Below are 15,798 nucleotides of genomic sequence, written 5' to 3'. Positions count from 1 at the left end.
AATGAAAATGTTATTAAATTGTTTCTGTATATAGGGAAGTTTTTATAAATTGATTTTATAAATCCTCCCCAAAATGAAAGGGATTTTGAAAATAAGCCATATAATTTAGAATTAGGCATATACTTTAGGTTTCTTTTCCCAAAAAGTTTTTTAAGGGTTTAGTTCTCAAATATGTACAATTTTATAGCTAAAAATGTAGTAAGAAACACTAGAAAACATCTTTCAAGTAAGCATGTTTCATGTCTAAAAACATATATTATCTTTTTTTCCTCTTGACTATGATTTTTGCTCACAACTATGTTAAATAGTTGAATAATAGCATTATTATTTTTTCCTTTTTTTGCTAAACACACCCCACCCCCAGCTGCATTATTATTTTTTAAACCAGTTGGGCTAGTGGGTGGAGTCAGAGAGAATGTTGATTCACCCTTGACTTAGTTAGCTCAACACTTTGTATTTCCTTCAGTATGGTTCGGTTATTACTATAAATTATGGTTTTCCTCTTGTTATTTTGATACCCTAGTTTATGGTATTAGCTCTAATGAAGTAGTCTTATTAAAAGAAAATGTTACAGACCTAGTTAGGGTTTAACTCTTTGGAAGATGAAGGAACTGAATCATGTTTGTGCTACTGAGAGCGTGGCCTATACTGTGAACTCCTGGCATTGTGACTGCTGAAGCCAGACATCACTGGCATGGACAGAGCTTGCCAAGAAAGATTAAGCAGGGAGGTACAGATTGCTATGACTGACATTCTCTGCTCTAACAAAGCTTTCAGAAACCAGATTTTTCTTTCCTCTGTTAATAATTCACACTAAAAGATTTGATTACACATAAAAATTGAACACTATATAACAAAACATCTTAGTAAAGATAAAAAAGAAATCATACATACACCTATAAATAAAACACTGTACCATATTTAAAGGTTTTCTGTGTTGTTGTGGTTTTTTTTTTTTGGGGGGGGGGTGGAAGTCATCCAGAAAATTAACTCTATTTTAACATTATGCATTAGGACTGAAATGTGGAGAATCAGGCTTTATAATGAAAGTTGCCTAGTTTTCAGTTAAGTGTCTATGTATATTTTGTGTGTGTGAGTAACTGTTACCCTCAGATTCATGTAAAATGTTCTTTATTAGTTTATAGTGCCTGTATTTAAAAAAAATATTGCTTACCGTTTTGTTTTGACAATTCATCATTGAGTGAATTGTGAGTCACAACTTGACAAATCCTATAAAGTAGTACAGAACTGGTGCTTTAGCAGTTGAAATGAATTAGCCCATTGAGGATTCAGCTTGGTGGCTTCATGGAAGAGGTAGAACGTACTGGCCCTGTGAGGTAGATTTAGATTTTGTAATTACCCCCCCCCCCCCACCCATGTTAAGTGGGAGTCAAGTGTCATCACAGGAACTGTAGGCGGTAGAGCAGAAGGATGATGGAAGCCAGGACCAGTAGAAAAATCGGGGGTGTACTAATGTTGGGAATCTTTGGGAGGGATAGGTAAATTGGTGGTAGACATCAATTTAGAAACACACAGAGAGTAGCAACTTAAAAATCAGTCAGAGAAGCAGACATCAGGATAATAACGCTGGATAACAAGACAAGCAGAGTGTCAGATATACTAGATAAAGAACCAGATGGAGGCAGGTACTTCAAAATAGTTTAAAAGCCAGAAATTCCTGATTACTTACCCTTGTCATAGCTCAGCTGCAGAATGCTCTGTATTAGCAAGATTTCAGTCAGGGCTATTGCCTGTGGCTTTTATCTTGTAGTTCACTGTGGGAAATGTGCACAGATTTCATGCTCGACACTTACTACTTACCTCTCAATAGATCATTGTGCTTGACTTTAACAAAATAAATAGTGTGTTTGGGGGAAAAAAGTGCCAGAAATTCTTAAGAAGTCATTATTATCACAAACCTAATAGGACTGTCAAATTTATTGAGTACCTATTCTCTGCTAAGCACTCTATTAACCACAGTACATAAACTATCTTTGTCCTCACAGCAGTCTTGGGAGAAAGGTACTATTATTATTATTATTATTATTATTATTATTATTATTATTATATTATATTTTTATTTATTTATTTATTTAATTAAAATATTTTATTAATTTTTTACAGAGAGGAAGGGAAAGGAATAGAGAGTTAGAAACATTGATGAGAGAGAAACATCGATCAGCTGCCTCCTGCACACCCCCTACTGGGGATGTGCCCGCAACCAAGGTACATGCCCTTGACCAGAATCGAACCTGGGACCTTTCAGTCCAAAGGCCGATGCTCTATCCACTGAGCCAAACTGGTTAGGGCTATTTTATTTTTTACAGATAAGAAAACTTATGGGTCAAAATGATTAAGGTACTTACCCCAGTGTACACAACTGGTTAATGGCACAGTCCAGGTCTTCAAAGTTCATGCCTTTAACCAATATGCTATTGAAAGGGTAGATCTAGCACCAAGAACATTTTAAGCTCACAAAAACTTTGGGTTTTAAACATAGAGGTTTTTATTTTGTTCAGGTAAGAGCAGTCACTTCTGGACCTGGCCTTAGGGCTTGTGGGTTTTGGGTATGCCTGCCTGAAATGAAGACTGAGGATGTAGGAGTAAGAACAAATTCCAGCTGGTATGGGGTGAACACAGGCAAGAAGGACAACATGTAAATGGCCATTCTGAGTAGAGCAGAAAGGAGTGGGTAGAGTAGTAATGAGGAGATTAAGACTAGAAGGCTTGATTTCAGAGTTATATTGTCAAGCCTTGATGCCCGTCTCTGGAGTATCAAACTGATCCTGTAAGTATTCTAAAATACCAGGGCATCTAACTCCCTTGTTGGAAGAATATTATTGTTTTGTGAAGAAAGCTGGAAATTTGTTAACTGTTTTGTTAGCTATAATTAATATGAAAAATTATAATTTATGCAGGCAATTGCAAATTTATTAGTCAAGTTTACTTAAAATTTAAACAAATGAATTTTTGTTAAGCTTCGAGGAATGTCATATTACTTCAGTTTTGACCAGTTTATGGGCAGCAGGTAAAACTTGGAAACCACAGAATAGTACAGTGAAACAAAGGAAGTTATGTTTTCTGGACTTTGGATCCTCTTCATTTTTGAACCTCTTCATTATAGGATGCACTAATTTTCAGAAAAAGAGCTGAAAAAGGACAACCCAAATTTAACTTTAACAGGATATCCTAATTTACAAAAAATTACTCTCAGAGTAGTTTTTTATTTTGATGTTTTGGATTTTTAAAACAAGTACTTTTGCACTTTAAAAAACATGGTTAATCTAGAACAAAAGTAAGTTTCTTTACTCTTTCATTTGTTAGTTTACCTTCCTTTAATATGGGACCTTCCTTCCCTGCTCCCCAAATTATTTTACATTCTGCGAAAGATAAAGCATAAGACATTTGAGTCTAGATCTAATGCTTTGTTTTACAAATCCTTTCACAGCATATTCTTTAGGGAAAACACCCAGTTACTTCCTTGAACTCAAATGCATGAAGACCTTCAGGATTCTCCCAATATTTGAAGCTGCCATTTGGTAGCTACTTCTACTTATTATTTCAGAACCCAATTGAATGTTGATTATGTCTTTCAAATCTTGAATTTGTTAAGGTTTCAAATGTCTGGATTGGCTGACGACAAAATTTTTTGTTGTTGATGAAGTTTTTCATTTGACTGACTTTTAATGGCACAAACTCAGAATTCATACATTTTATTTGGGCCTTTGGTGGAAGAGTGGCTGACAAAATGTACTATCTGATTTAGACACAGTTATGATGAAGAAATAGAATTTAGAATAGGGAAATTAAATTTATTTATCAAGGTAATTCATTCTTTTTCTGGATACTTTTAAGATGTTTAGATGTTATCTTTGAAGAGTTCCTATTTTTCAAAAATGCTTAACTGTTTTCATCCCCCATCTGAATTTTATGAGTGTCTTGACTTTCTTTGAAAGCAGCCACAATGATGATAATAGCTTCTACATATTTTGTAACTTGTTTTGCTCTTCTGTAGATCTTTTGGAGAGAATCTCACTTCATGATACTGTTAAGAAGCAAATGTACGTCTTAGGGTTTGACATCCTAATGTAGTTATTTCTATATCCATCTTGTCTCCCATTCCACTTTTTTGCTGTTTGCATCATTGATCATTGATGTGAGTACTTCCTATTCTGTTTACTGTAGAGCTCTGTGTTGTCTCCTCACAGCAGTATAAAAAAAGCTGATAGACAAAATAACCAAAAGTTTAGTCATTTCTTTCCCCATATAATTTTATCCCTCTGTAAATTTTTGAAAGGTCTTTAATGGATTTTTACTTACCTATGTTTTATTATCTGTTTTGATTTTGACTTTCTTTGACTTTCTTTTTTTAAGCCTCACCTAAGGACATTATATTTATATATATATATATATATATATATATATATATATATATATATAGAGAGAGAGAGAGAGAGAGAGAGAGAGAGAGAGAGAGAGAGAGAGAGAGAGAAGAGAAACATTGATTGGTTGCCTTCCATACGTGCTCCAGCTGGGGATCAAACTGGCAACCCTTCAGTGCACAGGACAACACTCAACCAACTGAGCCACTCCAGCAGGGCTGATTTTGACTTTCTAAGGGTGCTTCAAGAATGCTGTTGAGCAAAAACTTTCAGTGTGCATTTTTAATTATTCCAGAAAATATATTATGTGAACTTTCAATTAATTACTTTGGGGAATTGACCAGATTGTAAATTAATTACTTAAAATTTTAAAAAGTGCTGTTATGAAAAATAAAATGAATGCCAACACAAAGAGAGCAACACAATTATTACTATTTTTTTTAAATGAAATAGTATTCTGCATAGGCCTGTTACGCTTATCTAATGGAGGAATTCTCTTCATCCCTAAAAATCAATCAGATATGTTCTTGCCTACTTCACCTACTTTTTAGTTCTTTATCATAGGGTAGAGGGGAGAGACACTGAGTCTGATCACCTGTAATTCTAGAGTCTTGAGAAGATCTAACATTGTCCTTATAGAAAATATACCATCTAGTTAAGACATTTTATTGTATGAGAAATGGACAGTGGGCTAGGAACTTGGAACTTAAAGATTATTTTAAAATTTTAGAATTCAGTGACAAATGCAGAGGTTTTTGTTAGGCAGCAGCCATGGACCTAAATGTTAGGGACTAGGCGGGAGACATTTGAGGGGTGGTTGTAAGCAAGGGTGGAGAAGAGAGTGATTGTTACAGGGAGGGATGGAGGCTACCTACCAAAAACATTGCTTGATGATCTGCTTTATTTCTGAGACTTCTGTGTTACTATTTAATAGGAGAATTTGCTCAGTGGCTAGCCAGTGTTACCTAGCTTTCTATGATACTAAAAAGAGAAAGATTGCAACCAAGAAATAGACAATGGCCATTTTAGCAGAATAACAGCATTTTTGGTCATTTTGCCCCTTGTGTTTCATGTAATGTTTTTGTATTTCCAAGCTGTTACATATGCATTGTTTTTACATTTTGGATGACAGTTCTTAGGTGGTAAATGTGTTCCTGAATATTGTGTATAAACTTAAACTTTACATTAAATCGTTATTGTGCTGAATTGTGATTTGAAGCTACTACTTTGGTAACAGTATGAATTTATTTGCTAATTAGTGTTTGTGTTTTAGATTAATTAATTAGCTATTAATACTTTTTTCCCACTGCAGGAAAGTAACTTCTGAAACTAATCTCAATCATTATTTTTTCATCCTCATTGAAACAACTGCTCTCATTAGATTTCTTAGGAGCGCCACTATCATACTCTGATGAGGGCCTGAACTTATGAACAATACATTAAGACTAGAAGCTGAATGAATTGGATAGAAAGACATTTCAAAGGAAGAATAAATATAGATGCAATTTAATAACCGTGTGATCAGAAGGAACTAAAGGAGTAAAACTAGTATAGGATAATGGTTTTTAAACTTTTACTGTGGAGCCCAGATTTTCAGATGAAATCCTACATGGAATAACATCAGTAGTGAACTAAAAAACAAGACAAACGATTCCAAGTGGTTTCCTTGGCTCTTAGTGAGTTGACAGCTATTATCAACACTACTCCGTTGTTATTCATCCAAGGAGAAAAGGTTAAGTTTGAATGACTAAAGAATTAGCCTCTGTGGAACAAGTATAGACAAACTTTTCAAAAAGGAATTACACACTTTAACTCATTGAATTGCATGCTGTATGAATTAAAGCTCAATAATTTTTTTTCTTAAAAAGAATACATGATATAAACATTATTTCAGTATAATCTGAAATGGATTCTGCTAAGATATGTCACAATTGACGGAAAAATGTGTGGAGCAGAAAAAAGTTTGGACTAATTTACAAAGCTTGAGAAAATGTAAAGCATTTAAAACATGAATATTTGGTATTACCTGTGCAGTTTTTTGTGGAAAACATTTGAATATATTATGTGTCATTGGACCAATAGTGTCAACTGTAAACTTCATTTGCTCTAGGGCAGTGGTCGGCAAACTCATTAGTCAACAGAGCCAAATATCAACAGCACAACGATTGAAATTTCTTTTGAGAGCTAAATTTTTTAAACTTAAACTTCTTCTAACACCACTTCTTCAAAATAGACTCGCCCAGGCCGTGGTATTTTATGGAAGAGCCACACTCAAGGGGCCAGAGAGCCGCATGTGGCTCTCGAGCTGCGGTTTGCCGACCACTGCTCTAGGGGATTTACCATTGGTTTCCTGAATTTCTGTCTTTTATGGCAAACTGGATATTCTCTATAGCAGTTGAATAGCTTTGAATTGGTAAAGTTTTATCTGGAGTTTTTGAGTGTAGAAAAAGTGTTAACATTTTTCTGAATGAGAAGAACCACTCTCAACCACTATTATTGAGCACTGAAGAATGGCTTTGGAAATTAGCTTTTCCTAAAAACTTAAAAATATTTCTTAATGAAGTCAACTTAATTGACTTCATTAAGAAGGAGAAAACAGTGCTTATTAGTGAAACTTCTACTGTGGTTAAGTTGTTTTGACAGCTCCTAAGGTTATTGAATCACAAAATGCTGCTGTATACACTTCCCTCGTTACAAGTTGCAACAAGAAGTAAAACCTCCATCCCCACACAAATATGGGATAGATATACTTTCTAAGCTCAAACTACAACTTCGATCAGTTTTTGGACCTTGATGCAGGTCCATATTTCAAAATCCATTAAATTGTAATTCTACCTAACCTTCATTTGGAAGTAATTAATCTGCAATGTAACAGCATGCTAACAGGCAAAAATCAATAGAAGAATCTAATAGAATTCTATTAAATGCCTTCCAAGTGTTAATAATTCTTAATTAAAGATACGTTTTTATGGATTGTTATCAGTACCTGTCTTTGTGACAAGACAATTTCAAAGATAGAATATGTAAAATCTCATGCAGATAAGTATTAGCAGATAAACATTTGCAATTGACAGATGATAGGAACATTAACTTTAAACCCCAATTCGACAAAATGCTACCTCCTCTCATAAAAATAATTCCAGTCTTCTCATTAGGACATTTGTATGGTAAAAAAAAAAATTGTATTTTGTTACCATCATTATTATAATTACTAGAGGCCTAGTGTACAAAATTAGTGCATGGGGGAGGTGGGGATCCCCAGCCCAGCCTGCACCTTTTCCAATCTGGGATCCCTCTCACAATCCAGAACCACTGGCTCCTACCCGCTCACCTGCCTGCCTGCCTGATCGCCCCTAACCACTCTGCCTGCCGGCCTGATCCCCTAACTGCTCTCCCTTCCTCTCCATGCCCTTTGGACCCCGGTGCAGGCGTGCTGAGAGCTCTCCACCGCGGCCCCACCCCCATCTTGATTGGTCATTATGTGTCGGCGTCCTGGACAATTTGCATATCCCTCTATTATTAGTATATATTATAGTTGGAATTTTGTCAGTAAAAAATTATGTTTTTTCTCTTGTTATTTGTGTATGTATACAATATCCTTGATTTGACCTCTTGCACATAAAACTTAATATATTTACTATCTCACCCTTTATAAAAAACAGTTTGCCAACCCCCCTGTCAAAGTTTATTTTTTGAATGTTCTCAGTTTTCAGACCTCTGTTTGTTGGTGATCTTGCTATTAATTCCACCTCCTCTTGGTCACCTTAGACTACCTTAAATCTTCGTGATTTAAATTTTCTCATTTTCCATGCACTACCCCGTCATTCCTGCTCATGCCTCAAATACTTAGGCTTCAACAGTCTTGGCTCCATGAAAACCTGCAATCCAGCAATTCTGCCTCCTTTGCACTATCCTTGTTTTCCTTGTATTTTCATCACTTTCCTTACCCAGTTTAAATTCAGTCTTTGTTGATCATAATTATTCTTGCTTACACACATATCCCTTGCTCTCTCTCTCATACATAGTACACACTTGGCTAAATTACAGCTTTGGGAACTTTAACTCTTTCCTTCTCTGGAATAAAACAAAGCTATGTTGTATTAGGGTCACTTTAAGTAGACCCCAAATGCCTTCTGGAAGTCATTTATTTCTAGTCCATTCAGTCTCCCACTCATCTAGGTGTGGCCCATATTTTAGCCCATGGGCCAGTTGCACCTGCTGCCTGTTTCTGTAACTGAGATTCTATTGGAACATAGCCATACCCTTTCCTTTATGTAGTGTCTATGGCTATTTTCTTCGTACAATAGCAGAGTTAATTGTGACCAAAGTTGTATGACCCTCAAAGTCTAAAATATTGACTGTCTGATCTTTTACAGAAAAGCTGCCAACCTTTCTTCAAAACAAGTATTTTACATTCTCTCCTTTCCATAAACCTCCAGGATTTCCTTTTATCATCTCACTTTCAGCCTGCTTCCTATTTCATTGAGAAATTCAAATAATCAAAAGAGAACTTCAATAAGTTCCTAGTACTATATTCACCATGAGTTTTAAAGTTTTGATCTTTTGGAGGATGATGGGCTAATAGTGATTTGTTTTATTATGCAAAATAGCTGACGATTTTTCCTTAGGATGCTTTGTATAGATAATGCATATAGTTTAAATTTTCAGTAGCTTTTTAATCTTAAAGGAACTATGTTTTGTTTGACTTCAGACTTTTTTTTCCATTATTTTAAATTAAGGTGTAATTTACATACAGTAAGCTTTACCATTTTTAGTGTATATGCTATGTATTTATACACTGTATACAAATGTAAAGTTGGTTCTGGGTTATGAATAGTCAGACCAATGAAACAGAATAGAAGGTCTAGAAATTGACCCATGGAACTTATTAGTGTACTAGAGGCCCGTTGCACGATATTCGTGCAAGAATAGGCCCCTGGCTTCACTCTCAGCTGTCCGGGACCCAGCAAGTCCCCGCTCCCCACCCCAGCCACCTGGGAGCCAGCACGTCCCGCTCCTTGGCCGCCCAGAGCCGGCAAGTCCCCGCTTCTGTCTGGAGCACCACTCCAGTAGCTCCATCCACTGCCCCGCTTCCCCTCATAGCAGGCTTCATACAGCTCTGCACCTGCATATGCAAATTAACCTCCATCTTTGTTGGGTTAATTTGCATACTCACTCTGATTGGCTGTGGTTAATTTGCATGTTTCTCTTTTATTAGGTAAGATGATTATGATAAAAATGGGATTAAGAAAAGATGACCTCATAAGTGGGTTAGGAAAACTGTGAATAGCCATATGGGAAAACAAACTATTATCTGTACCTCACATTCTCTCTGAGGATGAATTCCAGATGTATCAGATTTAACGTAAAAAATGAAGCTATAAATGAGTGGGCAAATTAGAATGGGAAATGCCTTTCTAAATAACACTCAAAATCTAATATCCATAAAAGAAAAGATTGATAAATTCAACTAATAAGTAAAACCCCTAGTAGCCAAACAACTCCACCCCCACTCTGAAAAAGGCCACTCACCTGCAGATGGGGCACCGGTCCTCGCTCATCACACAGCAGCTACACCATTTTATCTTCCACTTTCTTGATAGTTTCCTTCCAAATGTTTTTAATTTTGGTGAAATACATTCTATTTATTTTTGCTTGGTCTCACATATAGGTCTATGATCCATTTTGAGTTAATTTGTGTGTATGAGGTGAGGTAGAGGTCCAACTCCATTCCTTTGTATGTGGGTATCAGATTGTACCAGTATCATTGTTGGAAAAACTCTTATCTTCCCATTGAAGTGTCTTGGCACCTATGTGGTTTTAGAAGTAAAACTTACTTTAGATCTCCATAGTAATGGTTCCTTATAGCTAAGGGTTCTTTATGAGATTTTTAAAATGTGTGTGTGCATGAGTGTCCAGTTTAACAGTACTCACTTAATTCATTCCCAAAAGGACATCAGAAATTCCGGTTTGAGCTGAGAAAAAGAGAATCAAACTTTACTTTTGAAACAGTCTCTAAGCTAAGCTCTTCTTATGTTTCAGTAAATTAGATTTTTAAGAGTATTTTCCTAGGATTCCAGTTTCATTTAACCACAAATATATTTTTAAAAAATGTAGAATTAAAAAGGTTGTAACCAATAATTGTATTGGACTATGTATGGGTAACATTTCTTTTTCAAAAATTCTTTAAAAATAATGTTTTGTACAATTGAGAAAAGGATTAGAAAGATAAGCCACTCACTGAAATAGTGTTCATATTGCTATAAGTTCCTGGTTCTACTGGTCTCCATGGAAAAGAGTATGTTATATACATAATTGAAAGGCTGGGAAATTGAGTATGTCTGCTTTCGGCTTTTTCTTTTTAATGGCATAGCCAATCTCTTTCATTTTTATAAAGCAAAATATTATTTGAAAAAATTTAATTGGACAATATCTTTATTATAAGGGAGACTTTTTATCAGTTAAAAAGAGCCTAGTATGACAGGTCTCAAAAGCCATTTATTTAGAGATTCTTGTGTTAAAATAATTTGTTAGTTTACAATATTTGTTTTGTTGTAAACTTTCTATATCATGTACTAGGTGAAAAGCCATTTCGCTGTGACGAATGTGGTATGAGATTCATACAAAAATATCATATGGAAAGGCATAAGAGAACTCATAGTGGAGAAAAACCTTACCAGTGTGAATACTGTTTACAGGTAAGAGGTGGTTTAAAATTCTTTTTTTAAATTGATTTTTAGACAGAAAAAAAGGGGGAGGGAAGGAGGGAGAAAGGGGGGTGGAGAGAGAGAGAGACAGAGACAGAGACAGACAGAGACAGACATCAAGAGAGACATCGATGTGAGAGCTAAATATCAATTAGCTGCTCCCTGGCTCCCTCTACTGGGGATCAAGCCTGCCACCCAGGCAGTGCCCTGACAGGGAATCGAACTGGCAACCCTTCGGTGCATGGGATGACACCGACCAACGCAGCCACACTGGCTGGGCTGAAATTCTTTTTCAAAAATCCACTTTATTGAGATAAGATTGACACTTGAAAATTCTTCTATCCTAAATTAAATTATAAAATAATTCTAATAAATTAAAAACTGTTAACTACTGGATCTACTTGAAGAACTTCCTAACTGTTGTTGATTAAATTTTTATAGATGATTGGCTTAGCAAAATTAGTTTGGAATTGCTTGTATTTATTATACTTATGTCTATCTTTATATTAATTGCTTTTTTCTTTTCTTTTCTTGGTTGGCCAAAAACACAAACTAAAACAAAAAAACTTACTACCAAACTCTGAATTCAACAGTATTTTTCCAGAACAGACCGTGTATTGAAACATAAACGTATGTGCCATGAAAATCATGACAAAAAACTGAACAGATGTGCTATCAAAGGTGGCCTTCTGACATCTGAGGAAGATTCTGGCTTTTCTACATCACCAAAAGATAACTCACTGCCAAAAAAGAAAAGGCAGAAAACGGAGAAAAAATCATCTGGGATGGACAAAGAGAGTGCTTTGGATAAATCTGATCTGAAGAAAGACAAAAATGATTATTTGCCTCTTTATTCTTCAAGTACTAAAGTAAAAGATGAGTATATGGTAGCAGAGTATGCTGTTGAAATGCCACATTCTTCTGTTGGGGGATCGCATTTAGAAGATGCATCAGGAGAAATACATCCACCTAAGTTGGTTCTCAAAAAAATTAACAGTAAGAGAAGTCTGAAACAGCCACTGGAGCAAAATCAAACAATTTCACCTTTATCCACATATGAGGAGAGCAAAGTTTCAAAGTATGCCTTTGAACTTGTGGATAAACAAGCTTTACTGGACTCAGAGGGCAATGCTGACATTGATCAGGTTGATAATTTACAAGAGGGTCCCAGTAAACCTGTGCATAGCAGCACTAATTATGATGATGCCATGCAGTTTTTGAAGAAGAAGCGGTATCTTCAAGCAGCAAGTAACAGTAGTAGGGAGTATGCGCTGAATGTGGGTACCATTGCCTCTCAGCCTTCTGTAACACAAGCAGCTGTGGCAAGTGTCATCGATGAAAGTACCACAGCATCCATATTAGATTCACAGGCACTGAATGTGGAGATTAAGAGTAATCATGACAAAAACGTTATTCCGGATGAGGTACTACAGACCCTATTGGATCATTATTCCCATAAAGCTAATGGACAGCATGAGATATCATTCAGTGTTTCGGACACAGAGGTGACTTCTAGCATATCAATAAATTCTTCAGAAGTACCTGAGGTCACCCAGTCAGAGAATGTTGGATCAAGCTCCCAAGCGTCCTCATCAGATAAAGCCAACATGTTGCAGGAATATTCAAAGTTTCTGCAGCAGGCTTTGGACAGAACTAGCCAAAATGATGCCTATTTGAATAGCCCGAGCCTTAACTTTGTGACTGATAACCAGACCCTTCCAAGTCAGCCAGCATTCTCTTCCATAGACAAGCAGGTCTATGCAGCCATGCCCATCAATAGCTTTCGATCAGGAATGAATTCTCCACTAAGAACAACTCCAGATAAATCCCACTTTGGACTAATAGTTGGTGATTCACAGCACTCGTTTCCCTTTTCAGGTGATGAGACAAACCATGCTTCTGCCACATCAACACAGGACTTTCTGGATCAAGTGACTTCTCAGAAGAAAGCTGAGGCTCAGCCTGTCCACCAAGCTTACCAAATGAGCTCCTTTGAACAGCCCTTCCGTGCTCCGTATCACGGATCAAGAGCTGGAATAGCTACTCAGTTTAGCACTGCCAATGGACAGGTGAACCTTCGGGGACCAGGGACAAGTGCTGAATTTCCAGAATTTCCCTTGGTGAATGTAAATGATAGAGCTGGGATGACATCCTCACCTGATGCCACAACTGGCCAGACTTTTGGCTAAAAAAAAAAAAAAAAAAAAAAAAGTGTGTAAATAATACTGGCACTTTAGAACAGATTAATCAAGCGTGGGGTTACTCTGTGTAAAATGGAGTGCTGTACAGATTTAAGAGCAATGCGATATAACAAGTTAAGTGATATGAATAGCAAGATAAACCAATAACTGCGTTTTGTTTGGTTAGTCAGCATTCTTTGAACTGCCTTACATGTTGTCACCTTTATAGAAGCAGTGCATTACTTGTTTTAGATCAGAAACTTGCTATTCCACCTACACCACATTTAAAAGGAAAAAAAAAAAAAGACTTTCGCACAATTGTTTCCTAACCGATAACATTGTACATTCTTAGGAGATTAGTAATTGTGTGAAATTTACTCATACTGTTTAAGTTTTTCAGCATAGTCATTGCACTTCAGCAGGGAATTTGATTATACTTTACAGAGTGAACTTAAACGTTTAAATGTCAAGAGATTATGGCGTAAAATAAATTAGTGTGTCCTGTGGGGGAAAAAGAAACCAGGAAACCACCCTTTTAAAAAGAATGACATGCCATATACCCTTGATTTTTATTTTGCATTATATTGACATGTGTTTTTTTTAAGGGAAAAGAGTAATAAAAATCTGATAGTCTAAGACTCCACTATTTAAAAGCCTAGTTACTTTTAAAATATGCATACTTCAACAAAAGTTTTACCAAAATACATAATGTTTGAAGCATTCACTTCTATGGAAGTATGCATATTGGTGTCAGTTTCTTTGTACAGTTGTACCTAGATATTTTTTATGATTTTTCATGTGCAGGTATCAAGATTTTGAAGTTTTAGTAAGAAGATATTCTGTAGATTACATTCCCAAGAACATAATGCTTATACAAATGTATATTCCACGTTTTAAAACTTAATTGTATTTTACTTTACATATACACTTCAGTTAACATAGAGCACTTAGAATCTATTTGGTATTTTTGATTTCTCAAAATAAAAAAAAGATTTAGATTTTTAGGTTTGATATGGTTGTGTCATAATCATCTCATAATTGACAATTTTAATTTTTGGCAATAAAAGGAAATTGGGTATCTTTGGAACTGTAAAATTTGGTTTAATCCTTTTCTTTCTAGAATCTTTATAGATTGGATAATTAAACAGTATCCAGAGGAATTGAAGAAATGGGCATTTTAATTGCTTATTTTATCGAGTTAATTTTTAATGAACACTGTTCATTATTATTTTACAAACCAAAAGTGTTTACTAATTCTAGTAACTACAATTTCTTTTTCAGCTAGATGAGTGATCGGAAACTTTTTGTTGCATTTCAAAATCTAAATAAACTACAGACTTTATCCTTATACCACGAATGTTTTATTTTTAATACTTTGTCTTAAAATAATACAGCATGGTACAATAAATAGTGCTTTTATATATACATATATACTTTTCTGAAGAATGATGGTTTGAGTTACACATTGGACAGTTTTCATTTTTGGAAAATAACATTAGTTTTATAGATTCTATTATCCTATTTGTTCCAACTTTTCATTTTCTTTAAAGAAGTTTTCGCCATCTTTGTCATAACGCACATACTGACATAGTACCAGTAGCCATCTTTGTCATAATGCACATACTGATAGAGTACCAGTGATAATCTAAAATTAATACCCTTGGAAAATGAAACTTTATTGTTGTTAATTTCCATTTTAACTTTTATATTGGCCCTATAGGTCTTTAGTCTTTGTTTCAGTATAGAATGTTACACATTTAAATTATTTTTTTCTTCTATTTAATGTTATCCCAAGACCGTTCTCATAAAGAAAGGGAACAAAGAAATATCCACCATAAATATATTTCAGTTGTTTTGAACATATTGGTGTTTTTATAATAAGGACTATAAATTACTTTAATGTGGTTTCCTCTACACTTTGGTTATTAAGCTTTGCTCGAAATACTCATTTTGCCACTTGACAGCTTTCTTTGCTGGCAGATTTTTCAAGACTTCCTTGAAGTAGATACTTAAAATGTTCTGCCATTACTGACTCTTAAGAATGGTGTGTGTTGTGTTGCACATCACAGTCACAGGAAAGCTGCATTCAGGTGAGATTTGCAAATGGAACTGTTCCCCCTGGATAGGATTGGTCTTTTCTTACAGGACTGCTTGGTGATGGTGGCAGTTATTTCCTGAGTTGGTATTTTTTGAGCCTGATCAAATTTTTGATGTACTGAGAACTTGATGTAGTTCTTGGTGCAGTATAAAGATTTTTGTTAGTTTGTTTTAACAGCAGCACAGTTTTTAGAATGTGACTCTACTGCTGAGCAGTTAGGGTAAGCTAACGAAGAAAGGCCTTTGAAAATGGGAGTTAAGCAAGCAGAATTCCAGGTTTTTCATTCCTGTGTTCAACACATTTCTTGAAATCTGTACAATGGCAGACATTTCTACCACATTATAAACATTTTTGCAATAAGCGATACTTGGCATAACTTACTGACTTTAAGTATAGTTATTCTCTTACTGTGAAATTCTAAATGCCTACCA

General features: G+C 35.4%; 1 protein-coding gene across 18 annotated transcripts in view; it reads left to right on the top strand.

Annotated features, from left to right (window-relative positions):
• ZNF148 (zinc finger protein 148) overlaps window positions 1-14,614 on the top strand; it is a 148,747-nt gene extending 134,133 nt beyond the window's left edge. For all 18 annotated transcript variants that reach the window (XM_080658457.1, XM_080658458.1, XM_080658460.1 and 15 more), the window contains 2 exons: window positions 10,962-11,080; window positions 11,683-14,614. In XM_080658457.1, the coding sequence (XP_080514583.1) occupies window positions 10,962-11,080; window positions 11,683-13,278 (1,715 nt within the window). In that variant the 3' untranslated portion in view covers window positions 13,279-14,614. The remainder of the gene's footprint in view (window positions 1-10,961; window positions 11,081-11,682) is intronic.
• The last annotated feature ends 1,184 nt before the right edge of the window (window positions 14,615-15,798 follow it).

Source organism: Plecotus auritus (assembly GCF_963455305.1).
Source record: "Plecotus auritus genome assembly, chromosome: 2".
Classification (NCBI taxonomy): Eukaryota; Metazoa; Chordata; class Mammalia; order Chiroptera; family Vespertilionidae; genus Plecotus; species Plecotus auritus.
Note: the sequence above shows the minus strand (reverse complement) of the source record. Positions and strands in the feature narration are given on the sequence as shown.